Raw genomic sequence first — 25,141 nt, 5'->3', positions numbered from 1 at the left:
GATCGGGAAAAAGTAGTTAGTGGTTGGGTATGGATGGATTGTAAAATGAAACATTTGGTATGTGTTCGTTAAGCTCATGCTTTGTATGAAGAAAATGTTTTAAGCTGACCCAGTGGCACAGTGTTACTGTGGTGCTGAGTATTCAAGAATGATTGAGCTGAGTGTCTGAACTGACAAGCTGGAAACCTTACTTTGGAAATGCATGTGGCTCAAAGGGGACTGACTGACCCCTTTTGACTGCTGGTTCCAGAAGAGTGGCACTGCCCCCGTGATGCAGCTTACCCACGGTGGGAGCACTCGTCCACCAGTGTAGTAGCCAGTCACCACAAGACACACTGTGTGGCTGTATCCCACGTCTTTTGCAGGTATCACTACCCAGAGCTTCCTGCTTGGTCCTGCACAAATGTCAAGGCATCTACTCTTGAGATGTTTGATAGTGCAGCTGCATGGCCATTACTGTACTCAAGACTAAAAGCGACAGGGTGGGAAATGTAAATGGTGGGAATGTGAGTGCACAGAATTCCCTCTAGAAGGTCATCTTGTACCTACAGGTAGACTTTGGCTGAAACACAACTGGCAGTGACAGAGGTGTGTTCTGAAGGTCAACCAGGATTACTTGTTTGAAAAGAAAGAAAGCTTCAAAGCTTTTTTAGTGACCTTTCTGTGTTCTATTTTTTAACCCATCTCATTTTTTCTGGGTTTGAGCTCAGCTGGCTCTTGCATAGCTGTTGAGAACTGGAGAACATGAGGTATTGGAGAGAGGCTGAGAGGATTTGGTTTATTCTGCCCTAGAGAGAAGGCCAAAGGGAGATTTTATTGCTGTCAACAGCAACTTAATGGGAGGGTGTAGGGAAGATGGAACTGGGCTCTTCTGGAGGTGCATGGGATTATGACAAGAAACTGAAGCAAGGAGATTTCAGTTACATAAGAGACAAAACATTTTCAGTGAGATGGTGGTCAGATGCTCGGACAGGGACATGAAGAGGTTGTAGAATCTCCATCCTTAGAAATACTGGAGGCTTTCAAAATTTAACTGGACAAGTTCTGAGCAAACAAGTTCTGATCTAGTTGGATTAGAGGATTAGACCAGGTGTCCCTTCCACCCTAAATTAGTCTATGATTGTATGAAACATACTATCCTGGATGCATGTGAATGAGGAACTCCCTTATTATTTTCTGCAGATTTTGGACCATATAGAGATGATGAGCAAGGTGGAAAGGGATAAATTAAGTGATCCTTGCTCACTTCCAGTACTGAAATTTCAGTGAAACTGAAATTGTAACTTGATAATAGTTGGAGAGGACATATGCATCTCAATCTGTGCAGCCAGCTGAACAGAGACAATAAAAAGACATTACTCTGCTACCTGAATTGTTGTAGAAGTGGCTAGAAGACACAAGTGGTGGCTACCACTTCCCTCCTCTCCCTCTACTGTGTTCTGTAAAAGAGTTGAGAGAAGCATCATAATACTTTGTTTCTATTCACACTGATGAGTATATGTCTCAATGAGAGAAGCGCGTGACACCGAGTCAAGGCAGGCAGGATGGCATTGAGGATTTCAACCTTGGCTTCTAGCAGTGTACTACTTATTTATACCAGCAGTTGCTGCCTCTGCCACGCTCAGAAACAGTTGATGCTTCTGCTAGAAGAATCAATAGAGAAACAGCTAGCTCTGTTGCTGTTTTACTTGCTGTCAAATTCCTGGGTGAGAGAAATAAGAATTTTACATTTTTTCATAGCTGTTTTCATGTTGTTGCAGACTTGAGAAAAGTGCATGAATCTGGAGCTGCTATTGTGAGGGTTTTTCTACCATTGCATATGTATTTTCTCTCAAAAATCCCATTACAGACCCTTCATCTGTATGGATAAGTGCTGACGTGCCAGAGTCTATCCTCTGTTGCTTGTTTGATGTTGGATTTTTAGGTGGTGCTAAGTCTTCAAGGCCATTAAGTGAAGGGAGTACATCTGGTAAGGCAATAAATACAATGGAACCCTCAGTCTTTAGAAAATTGTTTCATTTTATTACAGCTGCCAGGGCTACTCATAAGCCCTATGTATTTGTGAAGGGTAACAAAAATAGTTTCACAATAATACACTTTGCAAAATCAGAGGGATTTTTAAAGAACATTATGTGTTTTAGGGAAGGTTAAAGCATACGTTTCACTCCTTGATTGTTTCCAAATGCTATTTTTCAGCCTGTTAATTGATCCTGGCATGTTTCTTTTGCAGGAATGATTTTTAATGAAGAAGACCAGGAAGTGAGAGACTTGGGCTATCAGAAGCATGCTTTTAATATGCTTATCAGCAATCGGCTGGGATACCACAGGGAGGTGCCTGATACAAGAGATGCAAAGTATGTACTACTTTTTGGCAAGGACATGGTATAATTTCATGTGCTCAAGGACTTGTTACTCATGTTATACCTGATGTAGTATTTAACATTTTTGGTATTGCATTTCTGTTAGATATTCTTTCAGCCTCCTATGTTGCTGAAGGCAGATTTTCAGCTATTTAAACAGGAGTGTTTGAGGTTAACATTTTTATTCTTTGGTCTCTTCTGTCTTTTTTGACTGAATATTGTTTCTGGAGATCGAATTTTTTTGCCAGCTGGAAAAGGTATGTGATAAGTAAAGCCCCACAGAAAGCAGGCCCCATGAAAAAGAAAGATTGCTACTGTCTGAAAGCCAGTTCCTGATTCTTTATTTACTTTATGGATGCTTAATGAGGAACGGGACTGAATATTCATTTACTCAGTTTTTATCATATTACTTTATTTTTTGTGAGTAGTACAATTGGCAGACAGCTATTTCGATAGAAACAGATTCTGAAAATAATATTTTAAATAAAAGTCAGTGTGGGAAAGTCATAGGCATCAAACTTTCTTTCTAGCAATACTAGGATTACACATCCTGTCTCTTTCATCTTCCTAGCTATGTACTCAGTTACTTAAAAACATGTGACTATTTTTATTTTTTGAAGCTTTATTTTGAGATATTCAGTACTGTAACTACCAGAAGAGATGCTATAGTTCTGTTTGGTACTTTTGAAAGCTGGTCATTAAATGTTCCAGTGCCCAAGTTAATAAGAGACTTTTTCACCTTATGTGCTATTTCACATTTGTTGTAAGCTTACAGAGGATGAGATAGAAGAATGATTGATGACAAAGGCTCTCTGTTTCTCAGTTAAAGTCCTTGCTTGGTATCTGGATTGCACTGCTCTGAATACTTTCTATTGAAAAGCAGACTTTTTTCCTATAATCTCTCTGATGCATGTGGGGGGAAAAAGCCACAACTGTATCAACAGCAAAAAGCCCCCAACATTTAATTGAAAAATAAATAAACCTACATCTACTTTTCTAGTGGTTTCTCTGATGTGGGTAAATGTAATGAATCGTACTTGCTGAAATGTCTTTCCCAAGAACTGAGTTCATTCCAAGTCAATGTGGAGACTTTTCTTGTGTAATTCTGGGTTCTCATTTATAGTTTCTTATTTTTATTTGGATTCCATCATGCCTGACATCTTCATATGGCATTAGTCTGATACTGTGTCCTATTAGAAGTATGGTCAAAATTTGAAAAGGAGAAAGAAAGAATGATATTCTGCTTTGAGTGGCATTCAGCTCACAGATTAAGATGCTTGAATTTCGTTAGCTGCATGTTAGTCAATTGTCTCTGCTTTTATAATAATTAGCAGAGTTCCAGTCAAATGTAGTTAATGGAGCATGGAGAGCTCTTCAGCTGACAAAATGCACTTGTCAGGCTTAGGGTAAACTGAATGCTATCTAGACTCCACTGATAGCAGTGACTAGACTTAAGTGCCTTAATCTGCAGGCTGAATCCCAATCTTGGTTGTCTAAATAGGTATTTAGCACTGTTAGAGCTATTCTAGGATATGCAACGTAGTAGTTTTCAGCAGCTGGCCAATAAAGCTGTGGGTTTTTTTGTAGGCCTCGTGTCATATTTGCCATTCCTGCATGTGTCTGAGCTACCTGAGGGTACTAGACAGTATTTTGACAGCTAAAACAAACCCTTGGTGTTTTCTATTTGTTTGTCTTGAGGATCTGTGATTCTCACTCCCACCACAATCCATCACATCCTCTTTTTTCCAACAAGTATCAGAGTTAATTATAAGTCTGTATTATGTGGAGAGTAACTTACTATGCTGAGCCCTACTATAGATGTTATTCACCTAGGCTCTTTATGTTCAAGGTAAGGGTTGTTCCTATACATTTAGTGTTTGCTTGTTATTTTTGATGTTTTAGTAGTGTTGTGGTTTGAGGTCAGAGGGCAATTGGACACCACGCAGCTGCTCACTCCCCCTTTCCCCCCCCCCCAAATGCTGGGAAGGAGAAAATAAGCAAAGGTTTGGGATTTGAGATAAGGACAGGGAGGGATAAATCACCCATTATGGTAACAAGTAAAAGACAGTCTTGTTGGGGGAAGAAAAAAAGAACATAAATTTAATACAGACGCTAACATCAACAACACTTAATAGACAGAGTAGGACAGTAAGAAGCATTACCACATCTTGAAAACACCTTCCCCCCCACCCCTCCCTTCTTCCTGGGCTCAGCTTTGCTCTCAATATCTCTCTTCCTCCCAGCAGTGCAGGGGGCGGGGGATGGGGGGTGCAGTCAGTACTACAGCTTCTTCCGTCTTGGGGAGATAGGGGTGGAACTTGTGGAGCTTCTTCCCCTTGCTCCAGTGTGGTCCCCCTCTCACAGGAGACAGTCTTCCACAAACTTTATTCAACTCGAGTCTCTCCCATGGGCCACAGCTTTTCCCTAGCTGCTCCAGCATGGGACACCAACTTTCTCTGACTTGAGTCCCTCCCAGGAGATGCAGCCCTCCCTGAGCTGTTCCAGCATGGGACATCCTGGCTTGTTGCAATCTTCCCAGTGCTGAACTGCAACAGCGGGGGCCGCTTCTTCCCACAGGGTCCAGGCCTCTTTCATGTTCATCACCTGAGATGGTGTGGGGCACTCCACAGACCATAAGTTGGCATCTGTTCCACTGTATACCTCTGTGGGTGGGGGGGGTGGCCCTGCCATCTCACCACAGGATACAGGGGTGTCTCTGCTCCAGCATACCGCCCCCCCACACTTTCCTCCTCTATTCTTCCACTGACTTTGATGTTCACATAATGTTACAACTCTTCCTCCTCCTCCCAGGTCCCCTCTTAAATACATTATTGCAGAGGCACAGCTGATTGGTTTGGCCTTTGTGCAGAGGTGGAGCTGACTTGGAGCCAGGGGAGCTTTGAGAAGCTTCTCACAGGGGGCCACCGCTGTAGCCCCCTCCCCTGCCACCAAAAAACCCACCACTCACTCAAACCCAGGACAAGTAGTGACCTAGCACTATGAAAACCCCACTGAAAATAAAGTGATAAGTACTATAATTTTGTTTGCAGATGTAGAGAGAAGTCCTACCCTCCTGATCTGCCCTCTGCCAGTGTTGTTATCTGTTTCTACAATGAAGCGCTTTCTGCCCTGCTTCGCACGGTACATAGTGTCCTGGATCGCACTCCTGCACACCTTCTTCATGAAATTATTTTGGTGGATGACAACAGTGAATTGGGTGAGAGAACCTTTCAGTAATATCTTGGTTGGTGCTTACACTTCTTGACCTTCCTATATCTTCCTGTGCTTTATTGACCGGTCCTATAAAAACATAGAAGCCATAATGCAAAACCAATTTGTACTGCAGTCTATCTCCAAAAAGTGCTAGCCAGTAGATCTGTGTGATGTTCTGAAAAGCCCAAGACGATGTACATCCCTTTGTTGCTGGTGCCATTTTACTGATGAGCTTTGTATCATACAGACTTCAAAACCAGGTTTCGAAGCTAATAATGAGGAGCATGTATTTGCAGAAGGGCTGATTAAGCAATTGATAGTTCAGCTGTTTTTAACAGTACCTTGCTTGGGCTGCTCTGGTGCTCAGAGCAGATTACACTGATCTTCCCATAAACTTTGTGGGCCACTACTAACTGTGAATGCATCTGAAAGGAACTGAATGCACATAGTCTCAGCTGCGGTCTTGCAAATAAATTGATGTGGCACTATGGAAACAGTGCGTCAGCTTTTTGTGCTTGCTTAGCATTTCAGACTGGTGGGTGCTGGGATGGAGCTCAGCCTGTGCTGGGAGGGCTCTGCGTGGCTCTCGCACAGCCTCTTGTGGCCACCCTAGGAGTAGCTGTCCCTGGCTCTTAGTGGAGCTGCCTCCCCTCCCTCAATGTGGGAGGGGCCCTGAAGGGGTAGACCTTGCAGAATTGCTTTACTGTTGTTGGAAGATTGATGTTCTGGCATTTTTCTCTCGAATGATGGAAAAGACAAAGACAGACATGCAATTCAAGTGTTTCACACTTCAAAAGCGAAATACCTGTTGAAGAAAGTGTTAGTGTAGCAGTAGTTGCCAACAGGACTGTGCAAGTTCCCTGCTTGCCTCTGAACAAGTCCACATCTTCTTGCATTTTAAAAATGATTTTTAGATTCCTTTTTTTTTTTTTTTGGTACCTATAATTCATTCCCTCGGTCTCATCATTTGGTTTCTGGGTTAAGGTCTCACTTCCTTTAAGAGACTGATTAGATATGTATAATGTAGAATGAAATTCTCTTGTGCAGCTAGTGTATTTCTCAGAGGTCAGATCAAATGTTCAGATACAGGAGAGAACAAAGATCAAACACTGTCCCTTGCTAAGAAGAATGTGTAATATTTAAAAGCTTGTTTTGTTGTTTTGTGTTTTGGAAGCAATACACACTCTTTGCTACAAAGTCTCTTGTGCAATTTGTTGCTCTAAAGTTTCATAACCTTCATATTCAGAACTAAGCTTACTTGACAACTCAGTCTTTTGCATATGGTAATACATTTGGTTAATGCTTGTGTTTAGGCAGTAATACCATCACTCTTCTGGTCTGTTGCTAATTTGAAGGCCAAATTGGGTTCAAAACATTCAAGTAGCTACTTTTGCCTTCCGGATTTCAAATGAACATGTTTTGAAGCTGAAGGTGGGAGGAGATATTGTTTGTACAGAGAATTACTGCTCTCGGTGATGATGATACAACTGATGTTTGCACTGCTACTTAGTTTTAATGGATGGAATTTTACAGCTGGAGAGTGTCAAGGCTGGTGTGGTGACTGAGGAAATGGCCAAAGGCTTTGGTTGTGCCATGAATCTTCTGTGAGCTTGAGCAAATTGCTTAATCTCCATGCCTCTCTGATATTTTCTTTTTTTAAAATTCATTTTCCCTACACTGCATATTTCCTGAAATGGTATCCTAGATGAAATTCTGCCTATTTCTTCAGCTTTAAATACAGGAGGTCTGCTGCACATCAGTGCTCTTATGCAAAGCTTGGGTCTTTGCATCTAGTTTTGCCTCAGAAAGCTTCTGAAATCATTCTGAAATCATCAACAGTCGTACTAGCTAAGCAAGCATTTCCATGGCTCAGCTGAGCCCACTGTTATATTTTTCTTTCCCTTTGCTGCAAAACATGATTTGTTTTTCTTGTACAACCTCTTTCTCCTTGGTTTAGGCTTTACCTGTTATGGAACAGCCTACAGGATATGTTGAAGGCTGTTAGTGGAGGCATTCTTCTACAGAGAAGAGGAAATCAAAGATCGGAAAAGGAGCAAATTATCTGCAACTCAGCTCTTTGAAATGATAACACCCCTGACTCCCATCCTAGATTTCTCTTGTTTGGAGGAGCCTTCATTCCATAGATACGGAGCAAGATAATGGCTAATATAATTTTTGGACACTGTCTATGAGCTAAAAGGGGGCAATTCCCTCCTTGGAGCAAAATTTCTTAGGCAGGCTCTATTGAAGCAATTTTTTGTGTTATGTCAGAAGTCGTCAGTCTTCCAAGGGGACATGAAGCTGATAGAAAACCCCAAAAGGTGTCTGAGACTAAACTGCCTATTGAGAATTGTCCATGATATATTCACTCTCAGGCAATGGCTGGGCACAGTACCCAGCAGAATACTAGTTTGTCTGGGTGAAAACTGTTCGCTGAGAGCATGTTAGCCCTTAGGTACTACTGGCTCCTACATTCTGCTGCTCAAGCCTATGTTGTGGGCCTGATTATAGCTACCAGTATGGACGTGACACTTTGTTTGTTTTTGTTTGCCCCCATCCCTTGCTGTTTTAAGAAGTTTGCACATCCCACTGTACATGCAAAACTATCTTCTCTTGTATGTTAAGTCCTTTCATGCAGTCTTATCTGCCCTAAGTATTGAGTTTGATAACTGGTCTTTTTGCTTTGCGCTAGCCCCTTGTTTTCTACACTTGCACACTGTCTTTCCCTTGTTAAGATACATCAGGTGGAGAATGATCCAAGCAGGAGTTTATTTTAGGTTTGCAAATCCTTTTATCCTGCTTATTTGGGTATCTTACTTGGGTAGCGTCCTAGAGATGACATTATTTCATCAACTTTCTAGGAGATTTTCTCAAAAAAAATTTTTCCTATTGTCTCTGGCATATGATGTCACACTCAAGATCAGGGGAAGAGAATTCCTGTGACTCCAGTGAATCCTGTCTGCGTCTCTCCAGAGACTTTTCTTTGTCCTAAAATATTCTCTAGCACCATATTTGCTACGTGGTAGCTTCTCATTCTTGATCGACAATGCCACCTTGCAGTGCAAAGCCTGAGATCGTAACTATTAGAGTTGCTTCTGGGAATCTCCTTTTCAGTCTTCCTGCCTGAAAGTCCTTGTACCTCCTCAGGGTTACATCTCTGGCTTCCACATATATTCCTTTGACATTTAATCTTGTTAATAGCAACTTTAAAATTTGATTTAACATTTATCAGAATAATAATATTTATTCCAGCATATTGTCTCTTGAAAGTCTGTCTGCCTCTCTATACCATGGTTTTCCATGAAGTCTCAGCTGGCTTTTTTTTTTTTTCCTCACTTAATATTACTCTTTATTTCTCCATAAGCTTACTAAGTTATGTTTTTCTATCACTTCAGTCTTCATGTGTCTATATTCTCTTCAGTGTTCCTAATTTAGTGTTAGAAACGGCTTGGGTTTCCTCAGGTGAAAAAAGTATTGTTACTCTTAAAATTGCCATTGATGATAGTTAAGTTACAGTAGTGCCTACAGATTTCAGTGAACTTTGTTCTCCTTCAAAAGCACATGCTTGCCAGCAGTATCTTTGACCCTTTTGGATTTTTAGAAAAGCAACCACCTGCGAGTGAGTTGTACTTTGTATCTGCTGTTGTATCAGCTAAGCAGGTACAGATAATGAAAGGTGTCTTAATGCTTCTTTTTAAAGCTGTTGGCATTTGTTCTAGTGTATGGAACGTGAAAGGATTTTCACTACTTCTGCTGCAACTGGCAGTCACCATGACAAGAATTTGGAGATGCTATTTCTTTGTACAGTGCCTTTATTTTTTTTAGCAGCAGTAATTCCTTTTAGCATAGAGTCTAGTAGTCACAGTTAACTTGAATCCTATTGTACTAAAGGCTTTACAAACAGAAGAAAAAGATAACAATCCAGTATTCAGGAACTGAAGGCTAAGTATAAAACCTGAGGCAGTGGCAGTGTATGAAAAGTTAAGCACTTCCTTATATTTTCCCAATTATCTGCAGAAACATGCCCTATGGAAGACTCAGTCACATCACCCTCTTCAATGCAGGGTATGCACCTGCTTTGTCCATGTGGGTTTCCCTAATGCAGCAGGAAAAAGTGAAGCAGTTAATAGGAAAATGTGTGAATAAAACAACAAGAAAAGGCCACAGGAATTGGAGGACAGGTGTAAGATGCAGGATGACTGACTGTCCTTTTGAAACTCTTGGTTTGAAGCTGCGCTGTACTGAGGTAGCTTTTTGATCAAGTTTTTGTCCCTTTTTGAGTTAAACATCTTGGGACTTTAAACAAAGCTTTCACAATTTCCATCATGTTGTTGAACTTGTTTTCCTTTTCTCAGCTGACTTGAAGAAGGACTTGGGTGAATATGTTAAAACTCAGCTTCCAAAAACCACAAAACTGGTGAGAAATGAGAAGCGGGAAGGATTGATTCGAGGAAGGATGATTGGAGCCTCTCATGCCACAGGTATACTTTCTTGTTTCTCTTTTCCTTGCATACTTTGGCCAAATGTTAATTGGGTGACCTCTCTTTCTGTAGTGCAGCTTTTTCAGTTGTTGAATGTTTAACCTGTGATTGCTGTAGCCCATTGTAGGGGCTCTGCATGTCATGGCATGTTCTAAGCTACACAACGTATCGCAGGGGAAGAAAGATTTGGGATAATGCTATCTTAAGTGAAAGACATCTTAGCAATTGCTGCAGATATCAGTGACCTTGAAATGAGTTAACTGCATTGATCTTTGGCTGTTATATTAACCTATATCTCAACAGCTACACAAAGTCTTCAGTGATACCTGTGTATTGATAATTGGAGACCTTAACTAATGCTACTCGTGTATTGAAATGTTTAGATCATGCAGTTGATGATGATCCTTATAAAGCCTTCACCAGTATTTCTCATAGCTTTACTGAATTAGTCCTCATCTGAGGTTTTTCTGTTACTCAGTGAGAAGGAAGCAAGGAAGACTTGGTACTTGCTTATATGTAATTATAGAGTAGATATAAATTCACTGTTTTTATAGTTTGTAATGAACTTTAGGAAATTTGTGCTGTGTAAGAGGGGGGAGATTTTTTTTTTCAAGTCACCCCAATGATGACTTCTCAAAATTTGGAACAAAATTTGAATGTCTCTTAAACCTTGTCTGAACTGTAGATTGGTTTTATTTTGATGTTTTCTTCCTGTAGAAGTTTCCTTTCAATTAAATGGATTAATTTTTTAGAGTGGGTCAATGAAATAATAAAACAGAATCAGTATTTGATAAAATTTACTGAGGCAATGTAAATCTTCCCCATTCCTGCCCTGTAAGAATGTTGTCTCAGGAACACCTCTATCTGCACTAGATGGTGTGGTCACAGAATATTTTCTGCATGTTTCATGTGAAAACTGTTGCTTTAAAATGGCAATCTGTTTCCTTATTAAGGTACACTCTAACCTGGTTTCTAATTCACCAGTCTAATTGTAATGCTTCTTATGCAAGATTTTCTGTTGTTGCAGTGAATGTTAATTGGGATAAACAATTTTTGGTGCTTTATGTACACTGTGCACCTTTTACCACAACATGCTTCCAGTTAGATTCTTTGGTGTCTGAGAAAGTAAGTGCTACTTTCTCAAATAATTTTGAGTGGCAGATAAAGTCTCTTAATTGATGTTTACTCATTAGCATTGTAATAGCATAATCCAGAGAGAAAATTCTGCTTGCACTTTCCAAGCTGTGCTAGGATTTATTTGAATTAGTGCAATTTTAAGTAATTTTATTGCTTTTTCTGAACTGCTGGAGTCTTTTTCCTTTTTTTTTTTTTTTTTTCTCAGTCAAATACTGTCTTGTTAAAGGGTGACTCGTTATATTTGTATGTTTCAAAGTTGTTTTCTTTAAAGCTCTTTCCTGTGTCTTCCATGTTATTCTAGTGTTACATAAATTTTATGTTATATCGTAAAAATTCAGATGACTTTTTAGACCAGTTGAACTTGAAGGGATCTCATGGATCAAACTGCCTTCTCTGACTGTGGTGGATAATCCCCAAGTAAACTGATGGGACCCCAGAGCATTTCTTGGTCTAATGCTGGTGGGTTTGGCTATGCCCATTTAGGGCACTCACTCTCCTTTTAAACTTGTATGAATCCCCAGTCATTCTAGAGCTAATGAAATGGGGAGATGGTCTCTGTTACTTTATATTCAGGAATTGAAATGTTATGACCCGTGTCATGGATGATTGCAAATGAATTCATCAGAATAACTTGGTTTAGAATCCACAGATCTTAGCTGCAACAGTAGCTGGATGGATGGTGAAGTGTGATATGAAGCAAGCCCAAAGCAATTATAGTCAGTAAACAAAACCAGCTTTGTCATGGAGATAATTCATGCAGCCCAGTATCTGTCATCTTTGGCTATCTCTGTAGTCTAACTCAGGCATGGGAGGTGCTCTGTGTTAGAACAAACGCACCTCCTGACCTAGAGTGCTGATCTGATGATATTTCACTTAAAGTACAGTAACTCTGCTGAATCCGGGTAGAAAATTTGATGACTACAAAACCCTGTCAAAGAAATGCAAATAGCGGGCGACTTGAGCAATCCGTAGCTCAATGTGAATAGTCAGCATCTACCTTCTGCCTTTGTGACTGAACTAATCCCTGTGGACACTCTGGTTTGTCAGCGCTTCTGAGTGCAGGTGGTGTTTCCCCTCTGTTACGCAGCGTGGTGAGGATACTGCTGATACCCTGCTGCCCATACAACTGCCCATGTGTCTGTGTTTCACATTACCATGCATCTTTGTGTTTGTGTGCTTTGACCTCTGTAGGGAAAGTGCTGGTATTCCTGGACAGTCACTGTGAGGTGAACGAGATGTGGTTACAACCTCTGCTGACTCCCATCAGAGAAGATCGCAGGACTGTGGTGTGCCCTGTGATTGACATCATCAGTGCTGACACGCTTACCTACAGCTCTTCCCCGGTTGTGCGCGGAGGGTTTAACTGGGGCCTGCACTTTAAGTGGGATCTTGTTCCTTTGTCAGAACTGGAAGGACCCGAGGGAGCCACTGCTCCAATCAAGTAAGGTTCCTTCTATGTGGTGTGAAGCTCCGTGTAATGGGCGACCAGTAGCACATCTTAGCATTATTGAATGTTATCTGGGTGTGCAATTTTAGAAGCAGATGCCTAACCTGTCAAATATCTGACTTGTTTATATCTGTCTTATCATGTCAAGAAAGCACACTTCCAGAGAAAGCTTATACAACAGCAGCTTTTGCTAAAGGTTAAAGTCGTAAGGAGCTTTTACTGTTCTGTATTGGCTTTGTCCAATAATTTCACTTTTGAGCAATGCACGGATGTTTGTTTCCAGTCCGTCAATGTGTTTGGCTTAATGATGATTTTGATAACTGCCTTTATGCTAGTAATAGCCTGCTTATCCCACTAATCTAGGCTTTATAATTTCTGTGATGAAATACTAAAGAACTGATAGATCAGGAAAATATGTTTTTGTGGTAATGGGAAGGTGGTGTCCTAGCTGATGGACAAGAACATCAGAGCATATGGTAATTCTCCATGTCAATGTAATTTTTTTGCTTTAGATTTCATTTATATTTTTCCTCAAACAAGCAATTATTTTATCATAGCGCTTCTTAAATGACCACACACTGATGTGAAAACTATCTTTAAAATATGACTTGTCTCTTTGCATAACATTGCAAATACCTAAAAATGTCTGTTGGAAACCTGTGCGTATTGTTTTTGTGGTCTTTTGAGAGTCTTAACCATTGATGGCTGTCTTGCCTGTACAGAACTGGCAATATTTGGTTCCTGCTGGACATGTAACTGCTATAAAATGATGTCAGTAGACACCTTTTTTTAGTAGCAGACACATATGGTTCAGACATGAGAATAGAAGCTGTCTCAGTGTGAATCCCTTCATGAGAAGGGCCAGTGCTGGTAGAGCAATGGCAAGAAGCTGATTGTTCCTTTTCAAGTTGCAGGTGTCCAAGTACAGAATCCAGCTTTGTAAGGTGGAAGAACTATACCATTTTTACAAACCAACTCCTTGCAGATAATGTGGTACTTTTAAAAGATTTATGAAGTAAATCAGAAGTTGGGCAGTCTCATCTCTTTCATTCTCTTTTCTTGGACAGTAGCTGAAGAGCATTTCAGGCTGATGCAAGCAGCTCCAGCATAAGGTTCTCTTCTGTCGTCTGACAGCTCTGCAGTTAGTCTTTCCACGTCTACCCATCACAAGATTTGGTCTGAGAAGCCAGGAAAATCCTTTAATTTATTTAACAGTTTGACTGGCTTGTTTGGAAAGTGTCACTGTGGCAGTTTCTGAAGCTAGAAGGGAAAGGACAGACTGGGAAAATCTGAATGGGAAACCAGCATAGAAAGTCTTAAACTCCTTATTCTGTTAAGAACTGTTCTCACAGTTAATCTGGGGAATGCCTGAGCGTTAGTTCTTGCTGTGTGCAACACTGTTGTTGCATTCCTTCAACTCACTTTTAGGAAAAACTGCCATGAAAAAGGCAGAGAACTTTATAGCTAAAGGGAGTCTAATCATCTAAAAAGATTATGTTTTCTGGGTATGAAAGTGACTTTTCCTACTCAGAGGTCTCTGCCAGCTGAAAAAGAAGCTAGATTGCTATTTAACCTTTGAAGATGTCTTTCTATCAAATGGAAAGTCTTGCCTTTTAGGTTTTAGAGACCTTCATAATGAAATATTTTGGTGTCAGGGATGGAAAAATTGAGAGCAACCTTTCAACTCAGGTTTTAAAGTGACAGAAACTGTAGTAGAAAATTGTGTGAGAACAAGCAAGGAAATCCAGACTTTGGCTTGCTTTCTTCAGGTTTTTATTAACAAGGATGAGAAGCAGCCTGTTCCCAGCCCACTGTCTGTTCCAACTATCGTATCATATTTAGTGTTTTCACTCTTTTTTTATGCTCTTCTAGGACAACCACAAGTTATAACTTTGTGATACAGTAGCAGTACAATCTAGAGACTGTATAATGGGGATCATGTACAGATTTTTACATAATAGAGCACCATTCTAGTAACAGACAGGCAAGGCAAAAAACTGGGAAATGATGAAGAGAACAGCTATGCAAATGTATAAACTGTAAATAACGTACCAATAAATTGATCATTGTATCAGTGATGAAACAACACTGCTCCTGGTGTTAAGTTCTATGACACAGAGTAACATTTCGTTTAGCAGCCTCCTGGCTTGTATAATTTAAATTTGGACCTTGATTCTTGATCTAATTTAATATGAGAAAATAATGTGTACTCTGGGCTCTATTCGTTCTGCAGTTCAGTCAAGCCTGATCTGTATAGCTTGTCCTTGTAAGAAGGGGAAGAACACTTTAGTATGTGCAAGAGTACACGTTTGTAACTGTAGGGGAGCTAGGTACTGGTAAAGACACATCTAATTAAAGTCAGCTCCAAAGTTTCACCGTAGAAAACTTGATGGATTACAAACTTACACAAGTTTTTACTTTTTAAATTTTGTTTTGTCCTTTTTTTTTGTTTTTTTTTTTTTTTTTTTTTTTTAGTAGAGACACAGCTAATTCATTTTTTTCTGTCCTATCCTTTTTCCTGGGGTTCACTATAAAAACAAATGTGGTTTATAAGTATTGAAATAATAATAAAAGTTCACAAATACTACTCACAGATCTGCAAATGTTTTGAGACTAGAAGTGTGGGCTGATGATTTCTAGTGTCTGCAGGATTTAAATTGTATTATGTAGATATAAATTTTAGCTTTGAGACTAGCTGATTCAGCTAAAATTAGTGGGTTTTTTTTCTCTAAAAGAGAATGAACTTTCAATATTACTTTTTAGGTCACCTACTATGGCTGGAGGCCTGTTTGCTATGGATCGTGAGTACTTTAATGAACTTGGACAATACGATAGTGGCATGGACATCTGGGGAGGAGAAAATCTGGAAATATCTTTTCGGGTAATCTGGCTTTTATGTTTATTGGAGTATGAGCCTCAGTGTCTGGCTGCTTCTCTTCCATGTGTACAATTTCTTTAGCACTGGAATAGCTATTTTCAAGCAGAAATTGGCACTTTTGTTCCCAAGAAGGATTCCTTCAGCACACAGTAACTGCCTTTACAATAAGCTTCAAGTTTTAATGGGAAGATTAAAGAGAATTTTGAGCTCTGTAGTTATATGTTTGTGGATTTTTCTTTGTTTGGTGGAGCATTTCATAATACCTGTAGAGAAGCATAAGAAAAGAACAACCATGAACATTTCTGAAATGAGTTTATAGGCAATGTCTAATGAATTTCACAACTCAGTTAAAAAGGTGGGTGGCTCACAGCGACATTGATAATAAGTAAGTTTATTATATTTTCTTAGACATGTTTGGGACTTTTCAGACACTTCAGCCTCCTTTATGAAGGCCTGGAAATGTAAATATTTTATGACTCAATTAAGCGTCATGTAGAGAAGTAGCTTGGTTGGGAAAATAATGAGAAATCAGGAGATTTGAAGGTGATACTTCATTTGGCTTCCTATATTTTATCTCGCCTTCCATATCACTCCACTGAAAGAAAAACAACTTTTTGTGCTTAGTGTCATATTTACCTCTTCACTTTCATGAAGCAGATTCACCAACAAGTTTGACAAGAACCATGCTATAATGATAAACATGAAAAGGGAATTAAAAAGTGAAGTTAGCATCTAAAAACCCACCAAACAAACCCAAAACCAAACACAAAATGACCAAAACTTTAGAGAAGTCTGTCAAATGAGGTCATTAGATAAATCAAGATTAGAGCTCAAAAATAAGAACTGGCATTTCATAAATGTGAGTGACTTTAAAGGGGTATGTACTGAATAAACACATTTTTTTCAAGTTTTTAGTACGAAATATAATTATTAGTTATCTGAGTAGAAGTGTTGGAGTGTGAAGAAATTATTGTTGTTAGTTTGTAATACACAGTTTCGATAAAAAAGGACTTTGAAAAATTGGACTATATTCAGAGAGCTTTACAAAGTTTGGAAGCCCCTTGTCCCTGGGGGAGAGTTATAAACAACTTTTAGACTTTATCTTATCCTGGAGAAGTTTTTAAAGTGACTTGATTATAAACTGCTATGTGAGAAGATTTTTCTGAGATTGGAGAACACATTAGTCCAACAAAGGGCCAATGATGATAATTTGCTTGAAGAGGAAGTTTAAAAAGAAATTAGAAAAAATAAATGGAAGGTAGACTGTAAATGAAATCTAGATCTGGGGTGCAATGGAGCTGGACTAAGGCACCTAAATGTAATATCTGAATGCGAACTGTATTTCTTGAGTTCTTATATACTTAACAGAAACAAAATAAATAAGCTGTGTAAAATAAATAGGTGCTTATACTTAGCTGAAAAGATCTCAGGCTCCCTTGATATCGCCAGAACTTCATTATCTATCGTGGGAGTGTGGACATGTAATTCTCATGTAGGTATATAAATTTAGATAAATTTAGATCAATTTTAAATTTAGATATCTTAATCTTCAAGTTGAATCCCAGCTGATATATTTCACTGTTTTCTAATAGGTCATTAGAGCATAAAATTTTAGAAAATTTACTATTATTTTTTGTGAAAGCAATGACATGTTATGTGGCAATTGTGACAGTATTACAAAAATAGTCTTCTCTAACCTGACAACCTAATGATTTGATTTGTGAGAAATCATAACATGTAGGACAATGTTGCTGACACCTGATCTTATTGTAATGCATAAACCTACCTAAGTATCCCTTGAAGAAGGGGAGAAGGTAGTAAGGTAGCGAGCCTTGTCAGTATATATGCAATGAGGTATGTTCTACTTTTGTATGGACAGATCTGGATGTGTGGTGGTAGACTTCTGATCATCCCCTGCTCCAGGGTGGGACACATTTTCCGTAAAAGACGTCCCTATGGTTCACCAGGGGGACAGGACACTATGGCTCATAACTCACTGAGGCTGGCACATGTGTGGATGGATGAATATAAGGTAAGAGACAATTCTAGGTCAGGAAATAAGGTTATTAACTGGCTTGTTTGTCAAAGGACTGTATCATGGTGGTGTCTGTTAGCACCTCTAATGGGGTCTTCCTTCTGTAGTCTGATTTAATTTTTATATGAATTCCAAAATTCTGTAGGAATTTTTGGCTTTTGAGTGCTCAAGTCTCCTCCCTGTTATTTCTGCTGACTGCAGGAGATACAGTTTTATGCCTTTTTTTTAATGAGGGAAAAGATGATTCATGACTTCTTGTAAGATCTGCATTGCTTTGTGTCCAAATCAGTATTACGTGGCAGTCATATATTACTATATGCCTTCAGGTAGTTTCCATGTTGGTGAGATGGGGATTTTGTTAGTTGATTGCTTGCTTTCTGTTTTAATTATCAGTCTGATTCTTAGTCTGTCTTGCGCTGGAAGATCAATCAGGATTGACTTCTGGATTCAAGGGCAAGCGAATTCCTTCCTTGTCTTCAGATCTTGGTACTGATGCTTTTGAATGTGGATCAGGTTTTTGTGAAGCCCTCATCTCTGTGGTACTTGGAGACATTTTGCCTTGTGAGACCATAGGATTTGCTCTGTGGCCAGCTCCTGTGTTCCCTACAATCTCTATACAAGATATATTTTATTAACTTTATATTCTTTAGAGGTTTATGTTTCAAACCCCATCCTTTATCTTGATGTTCAGTCAGTTTGAGAAACCTATTAGGGGTCATTAATTTTTATCTCCATTCACCATCTCCATAATGCATCAGTGGATTTGATCTATCATTTTCCCTTTTATTGGTGTCTGGGCACAGTTGTTTTGTGATTAATGGTGGCTTTCTCTGAAGCTTGGAACTGATTCTTTGTTATAATTTCCAGCTAATGCTGCTTTGTCCAACAAGGACTTAAACTTCTGATTCTAGCAGTCCCTTATCACAATTTGCGTCCTGAATGTTTCCACTTGTTTCTAATTTACTTCTCTGATAGCTGCCAGAGAGTGTCATTATGACAGATTTAGGTATGGAAGGCAAGCCTGGAAATATTTTTGGTGTTATAAGTGTAATGCAAATATATAGGGCCAGTATAATTTACCGAAGTGATTGTATGATGAATGGTACAAAGATGTAAAGGACCTGTTTTGCAGCAAAGAGCAAATACCAATATTTAATAAATTAAATTGCATAATGGAAGGGAAACACCAACATTTTCATTACTGTCAAAGGCAAAATGTAAAGAGTAGGTTCATGTATACAATGGAAATAAATAATGCAGAAAAGGTAGGATACTAAAATTTGTACTTTAACTAGGAAAGACACAATTGTAATAGCAGAGCTACTTTTTTGAAGCAGACCAATTTCTGATAGTGATGTCCAGTCCATCTCCAAGCTTCCTCAGAGTTGTTCAACAGTCCAATGTACTTATTGCTTCCCCTTCCTTTGCTATTAAGATAGCAGTGATACATCAAGCATATCTAAAAGATCAAAAATGTTGATAAGGACAGATGTGTAATTTGTCTTGAGATGATACTGTCTGTCATCTGAATATCAGAGATAGCAGTAGGTAATTGAAAACTGTCAGAACCACATTATAGGAAGTAAATTCCAGATGTCTACTAGAGATTAACCCAACAAAATACTATAGCTCAGTGCCCTGAAAAATGATTTCTAAATAATATCTAGTAAATGAGTTAGTGTGCAAATACAATGCCTTTTCATGAGCTCTGTACTCCTAGCTGAAATTAAAGACTATACAAGGGGAGTTTTCTTCTAGTTTCGGTAATAGTATTCATGCCACATTGTATGTTCATGAATTCCTGTTTGTCCCCATTGCCTCTGCATTCGAGTTGAACCAGCTCCTAGATTGAGCTGGATTCTTAATCAGTCCTTGCCTAACCAGGTACAATTCTGAGTCTAATCATAAAACAGAACATGAAAAAAATAACACTGGTGGAGCCTTTCTGGAGATGATGCGGATGAATGGGAAAAACTGAACTCCACAAGGTAGTCCCCTTTATAGGTCTACTCTGATATAGAATTTTTTTGCCCTGGTACCTTGTAAAGTTGGAAGGATGGAAACTATGGAAGACAAAATACACTTTAACTCCACAACAACAAAAACAATCAGTTAGACAAAATAATTTAAAGAAACCTTTGCCAGATGAAGATGACGATATACACATCTGTTTCTGACTTAATGACTCTAGGATGCCTTTATTGCCAATGGAGTGTAGGGCTGATTTGTTTCCTCCTCAAGTTGGCATCTAAAAAAGGTGAGCAGATGCCCGAGAAGTGTCTTCATCAAAAATAAGAGTTTAGAAAGATTAATTCAGAGTTAGGTAAGATAAATCTCACCTCCTGTGGCTATCTAAACAGTGGAATTTCCTAATGCCAGTTTCAAATATAATGGTTGAAAGCACTAGCAAAATTAAACTAAATTTTGGGAGTTCTGCTAACAGGAAAAAGTTGAAATAAATAATCTGAAATTCTTCTCCTCTTGTCCCCAACCTGTTTCTCTTAAATACAGGAGCAGTATTTTGCTTTGAGACCCGAGCTAAGGATGAGGAACTATGGAAATATTACTGACCGTGTAGAATTGAGAAAAAGATTGAACTGCAAGTCATTTAAATGGTATTTAGATAATATATATCCTGAGATGCAAATATCTGGGCCCAATGCCAAAGCTCCGCAGCCAGTTTTTATTAATAGAGCACAGAAACGACCGAAAATAATCCAGCGTGGAAGGGTAAGATAAACTTTCTTAAAAACATAGAATTCTGTTTTATTTATGAATTTGAAATTCTTTCTGAAAGATTTGCTCAAATACAAGAACAATAGTCTGTTTCAATAGAGCACAGAGTTTTGGTTTTGCAACAAGCTGTCTTAAAAATAACAGAATTTGTGTCTTCAGACCAAGGTAAATCGGTTTCACTCTCATCTATATTTCAGGTAATCTTCAGACTGGATACTATTCTACTAAGCTCTGCCTTGTAAAGTTTTGATGTCTTTAGAATGCGCTTTCATGGCTGTTGGTCTTAAAGATGGATTTGGATAGAGAAATTTGGTGTCAAATATTCATGTTCTGTTGGCTTATGATAAGAGTACAATGTAATTAGTTTCCAAACCCATTCCTTTTACTGGATAATTTTCTGCAAAGATGAACATTTGCATCTGAGACTGATGATGGCTTTTCTAGTTTTGACTGTTAGATAATGAACAAAAAATTAATTTTGCTTCTTTTTTCTTCAAAGTCAAAGTGAAGAGGTATTTTTTTACGTGTATTTATGAAGGAAATAATAATTAAATTCATCCCTTAGCTCTGACACCTATGTTTATGGGTTTGTATGCAGGCAAAGCCATCATACAGTTGTATCTGTTCTTTCCAGCACCTAATTCATCTGATGTGTGCTTTTTACGCTTCCCCAAAATAATGGATAATTTCAAACTCAAGACAACTTTCTCAAGGTCTTCTCTGTGAATGAGAAGACATTTGAATAAACTATTTCATGTGCACATAGATTATGTGTACCAGATTCCCTTCTAGCTCAATAATTGGAAGCATTAAATAGCAATGTAGCCCTCTCCACAAGGTAACACAGGCTGCAGTAGCTATTGACAGTTGCTGTTCCTGCAAGTAGATTCAGGCTGGAGGACCCAAGTTCATGCAGAACCTATTGACATCATTAGATTTTTGCTTGGAAGCAGCTATCGGTGAATCCACAATTTTGCAGGATTTTTATAATAGTATCCTAGTCAAGCTGTAAAGTTATTTATTAGGGCAAACATGCATAGTTTCCCTGGATAAAACTGATACAGTGAGATGATTCCCCTAGTTGTTAAATGCTGTTATTCCTCTAGTCAGACCTTCCCCACCTCCCGCCGTTAAATTTAATAGCTTTCTGCTTTCATTCAGACAGAAGTTTAACTAAGGAATTGCTGACGTGGGAGAGGCTACTTGAGGGATCTGAATCCCTCAACAACACTTAAGGGGAAATCTTCCTAGAAATAATTTCCCATGGTTTAATTTGGAGAAAAACTTTGTGTACCCTTTAAGAAGGGGGAGACCAGACACAGAAAAGTGCAGTTACTTGGCTTTGTTCTCCAGGGTTCAAGAATTATACCCAGCATTGTGTGAGAGAGTCAGCTTTGGCTCTGATGATTGTATAAACTATTTCCAGATGCCTACAAGGAACAGAATGATCAGCCAATGTCACCACTGCATGCCAGACTCTTTAGGATTTGGGATGAATCACTCCAAATCCCAGTTTATTCTCAAAAACTAATTGGGCCAGAGATAAGTGTTGGTTTGAGAGCTGGGAATAACTGCAGTGATCACAAATTGTGACAGTTCTTAACAGTGTTATCAAATGCTGATCATCATGGCCAATAAAAACAAGGACAGAAATCGTATAAAATTCATATAGCTACATGGTTTGAAAGCCTTCTGTTGAGTGAGGAATGATGAAAATGAGATCTCCTAGAAGTCTCTAGGGTGTGAGGAAATGTTACTTAGAATGTTTTGTGTAATTTGTTTCAGATGTGTGTAGGGAACAGGAGAAACATGGTGCACTTGAGGAGGCTGTTGATGTGCCTTGAGACAGCTATTTCCAGAAATGGTGTTTAGTAAAGAATATTATTTGGTATTTGCCCTCTCTGATGTTATCATGTGATGGTACAATTCTTCCTTTTCATTACTGGAAGTGTTGTTTGGTTTCTAAAAATCTGTAGAATTAATACAAATACTGAGATAGCTATGTATGTCTTCGTAATAAAATGCAGCTAGCTAATTAATCAGCCTGGCCTTGAGTTCAGGACAGCAAATGTTTTTTTTCCTCTGCATTTAGCTCCAGATTGGAAATAATGATTTTTAATGTGTATGCCAGATCTGGGGCCCTGCCATCTCCCACACGTGCACACACCCAGTGACTGTCAAATGCGCTCCCAGGCACTCGGCAGGGAGCGGGGCTCTGCTGCGAGGAAGGACGTGCCGTAGTTGTGGCCATTGCTAGAATGATTGCCTTCCTCCTTTGTACCTTCGGCTGCGCGCAGTGCAGTTCTTGATGCGCAGGCAGTGATTGCTGCCTGACTAGGCTGATCCCCACCACATCAGGGGAAGAAAAATAATCAGGCTGAAAAGAAGTCTTCTGCTGGCCACCAGTTAGTTCAGGGCATGCATGTAATTTAAAGCTACAAGAGAGGTGGTTTGTCTCACTGAGTAACTCTCTGGGGATACGTCAAGATCTGAAAACCTGATCTTCCAACTCTACAGAAAACCTCCTGGGTGACTTCTAGGGTGGCCATCATTCCCCAGACCAGGAGAGAGATTGCTAACTTGCTAAGAAACTCCTTGTTTGCTTTGGTGATAGATGCTTCCAGTGTTGCATCACAGGGCTGTCTCCTGACCTGAATCTAGTCCTCTGATACAACATTACTGCAAATCAGGTGATGCAGTGCATTTGAACTGGAATGAGCATTTGGGTGTTTGGAAAATATGCTCTTCTTCCCTGATCTGACATTAAAATAACATAGTTGTAACTATGGCTTTTCAGTTACTGAAATGCTCTTGAAAATATATTTGCAAACAACGCAGGTCTCTGAAGTTGTTTGTGTTTAAGTAATTTCTTCTCCTTTTTCAAAGAGGTGGTCCTGCTTCATGAAGAGAGGCTGTAAGAGGAGACTTATGTTTAAGCTAAACTGTAGTAAAATATAGTTTATACAGTTCAGTTGATATTCCTGAGCTAGTGAATATCTAGGACCTGAGACTTTCATGGAGAGTGAAGTGGGGAAAAAAACTTGAGTGTGTGGCCAGCGTGTGCTGAGCCAGGTTGTATGTACTGCACTTGTACCATGGGGAGGGAAATCTTGACGTAATAAGAAAGCAAAATGTAACTACTTAATGCTGTTTCTTCTCCAAACTCTCTGAAAAACAAAATGGTATTTTAAGACAAAAGAAAGGTTTTTTTGTGAGGTTGGTTGTTGTTTGGTTTGTTGTTTTGGGGGGTTTTTTGTTTCTTTTTTTTGTTTCTTTTTTGTGAGCGCACTGAGTTCTAGGGCTTCCAAAGCATTACCAATGTTCCCTTTGGTGTGTGATATTTGTTGCTTACTCTGTCCATTAAACTGTTTTCCTTTCATAGTTGTATCACCTTCAAACCAACAAATGCCTGGTTGCCCAGGGCCACCCAAGTCAGAAAGGAGGCCTGGTAGTGGTTCGGGAATGTGACTACAACGATCAAAACCAGGTATGATATTCCTAATTACATTGAATAATTATTCGCATCTTACAAATTGCTAATATGTTTTCCTGCTGGCAAAATAACCTAATATGACATCTCATGAGCAAACAGTCTGATTTCAGCATATCGTTCAAACTGCAAGGCTGGGCAAGGAGACTGTGCAGCTTACTGCTCTGCACCTACTAATGCTGAGTGTTGGATGTTATTTTCTCCTATTTTTATGGCATGAGTTTCTGTATGTGACTGAAGACTATCCTTAAGTGGCTCCTGATGAGTTCATAACCCACTGACTGACACTTCAGAACTTGTAGAGGCTCTTTCAGTCAGTTCCTCATACTGGGATTTAAGGCAGCCTTTTCCTGGCCTGCTGTTCTTTGTGTACTGTACAACTAGTCCTCTGGTGGAGTGGCTGTAGTTCAGGGTGAATGAATGATTTGTTGTTGTTATTAAATATAAGGGATTCTAAGGAATTTAGAAGATTCTTTGGCTGCAGGTGAATTGCTCATCTGGGGACTAATTGGGGATGGATGTGAAAATGTAGTGAGAGTTTTTATATTACTACATGAAGCCTTTGCTATTCCGCTTCTGCTCTTTCAGGGAACAGAAATTCAGGTCTTGGATAAACAATCTCCAGGGTAGAGAGATCTTCATCTGATGCCATCAAGACTTTTACCTAGCTAAGAACTACATTGAGAACATCATGATTTAGGAGCCCATGGGAGTCTAAAAGCTAGATTGCCTCTAAAAAGAAAAGTAATCAAAGCCACAAAATACATGAAGCATGGGAGGTAATGCAGCATAGCTCTACCAAAGGTGGGTTGTGCTACACATGCTTGATACTTCGTGAAATGGGCAATAGTTTTCAGGATATAGAAACTGCAGCAGTAGAAGCAGGATGATTTGTGATAGTCCCAAACAAAAAGCTGTGTGTTTATCAGCTAAAGGGACTTTCTGCCTCCTCCTTGTAGCCTCACCAGTTGAATGTGACAGAGGAAGACAGTGTGAGGGGTGTTAGCCAGGGTCTGGGTAAGTGTTGTTGGCTCTAGACACATGGTCTTCAGTTGCCACTTAGGACCAGGCAATACATCCCTGCACTTTGCCCCTGGAGTAGTGAGTAATCATCACTATGACCAAATTGTAGGTTCCTGTGTTAAAGATTGATGAATTTAAGCTGGAATGGGAGTGAAGATTTTCTTATGTGATCCCTTCTATTAGCCGTAAGAAAGTCAGCAAGTCTCGTAAATGGAAAAGACTCTGTAAATGTAATAGTGACAGACTGGCACCAGTGATTGTACACTTGAAGTGCCAAAGGTGTGTTACACTGTTTTCAGGGCCATTCAGTCTGTTGGTGTTTGTAGTTAGAAATTGTGCAC

At 39.3% G+C, this 25,141-nt stretch overlaps 1 protein-coding gene across 6 annotated transcripts in view; it reads left to right on the top strand.

Annotated features, from left to right (window-relative positions):
• The window catches only part of GALNT11 (polypeptide N-acetylgalactosaminyltransferase 11), a 52,810-nt gene that overhangs the window by 18,110 nt on the left and 9,559 nt on the right, over positions 1-25,141 (top strand). For all 6 annotated transcript variants that reach the window (XM_042802236.1, XM_042802235.1, XM_033009724.2 and 3 more), the window contains 8 exons: positions 2,231-2,354; positions 5,411-5,577; positions 9,929-10,054; positions 12,383-12,632; positions 15,402-15,519; positions 17,396-17,548; positions 20,063-20,281; positions 23,670-23,774. In XM_042802236.1, the coding sequence (XP_042658170.1) occupies positions 2,231-2,354; positions 5,411-5,577; positions 9,929-10,054; positions 12,383-12,632; positions 15,402-15,519; positions 17,396-17,548; positions 20,063-20,281; positions 23,670-23,774 (1,262 nt within the window). The remainder of the gene's footprint in view (positions 1-2,230; positions 2,355-5,410; positions 5,578-9,928; positions 10,055-12,382; positions 12,633-15,401; positions 15,520-17,395; positions 17,549-20,062; positions 20,282-23,669; positions 23,775-25,141) is intronic.

This window comes from Tyto alba, unplaced genomic scaffold, assembly GCF_018691265.1.
Source record: "Tyto alba isolate M040663 unplaced genomic scaffold, T.alba_DEE_v4.0 Super-Scaffold_38, whole genome shotgun sequence".
Taxonomy (NCBI): Eukaryota; Metazoa; Chordata; class Aves; order Strigiformes; family Tytonidae; genus Tyto; species Tyto alba.
Note: the sequence above shows the minus strand (reverse complement) of the source record. Positions and strands in the feature narration are given on the sequence as shown.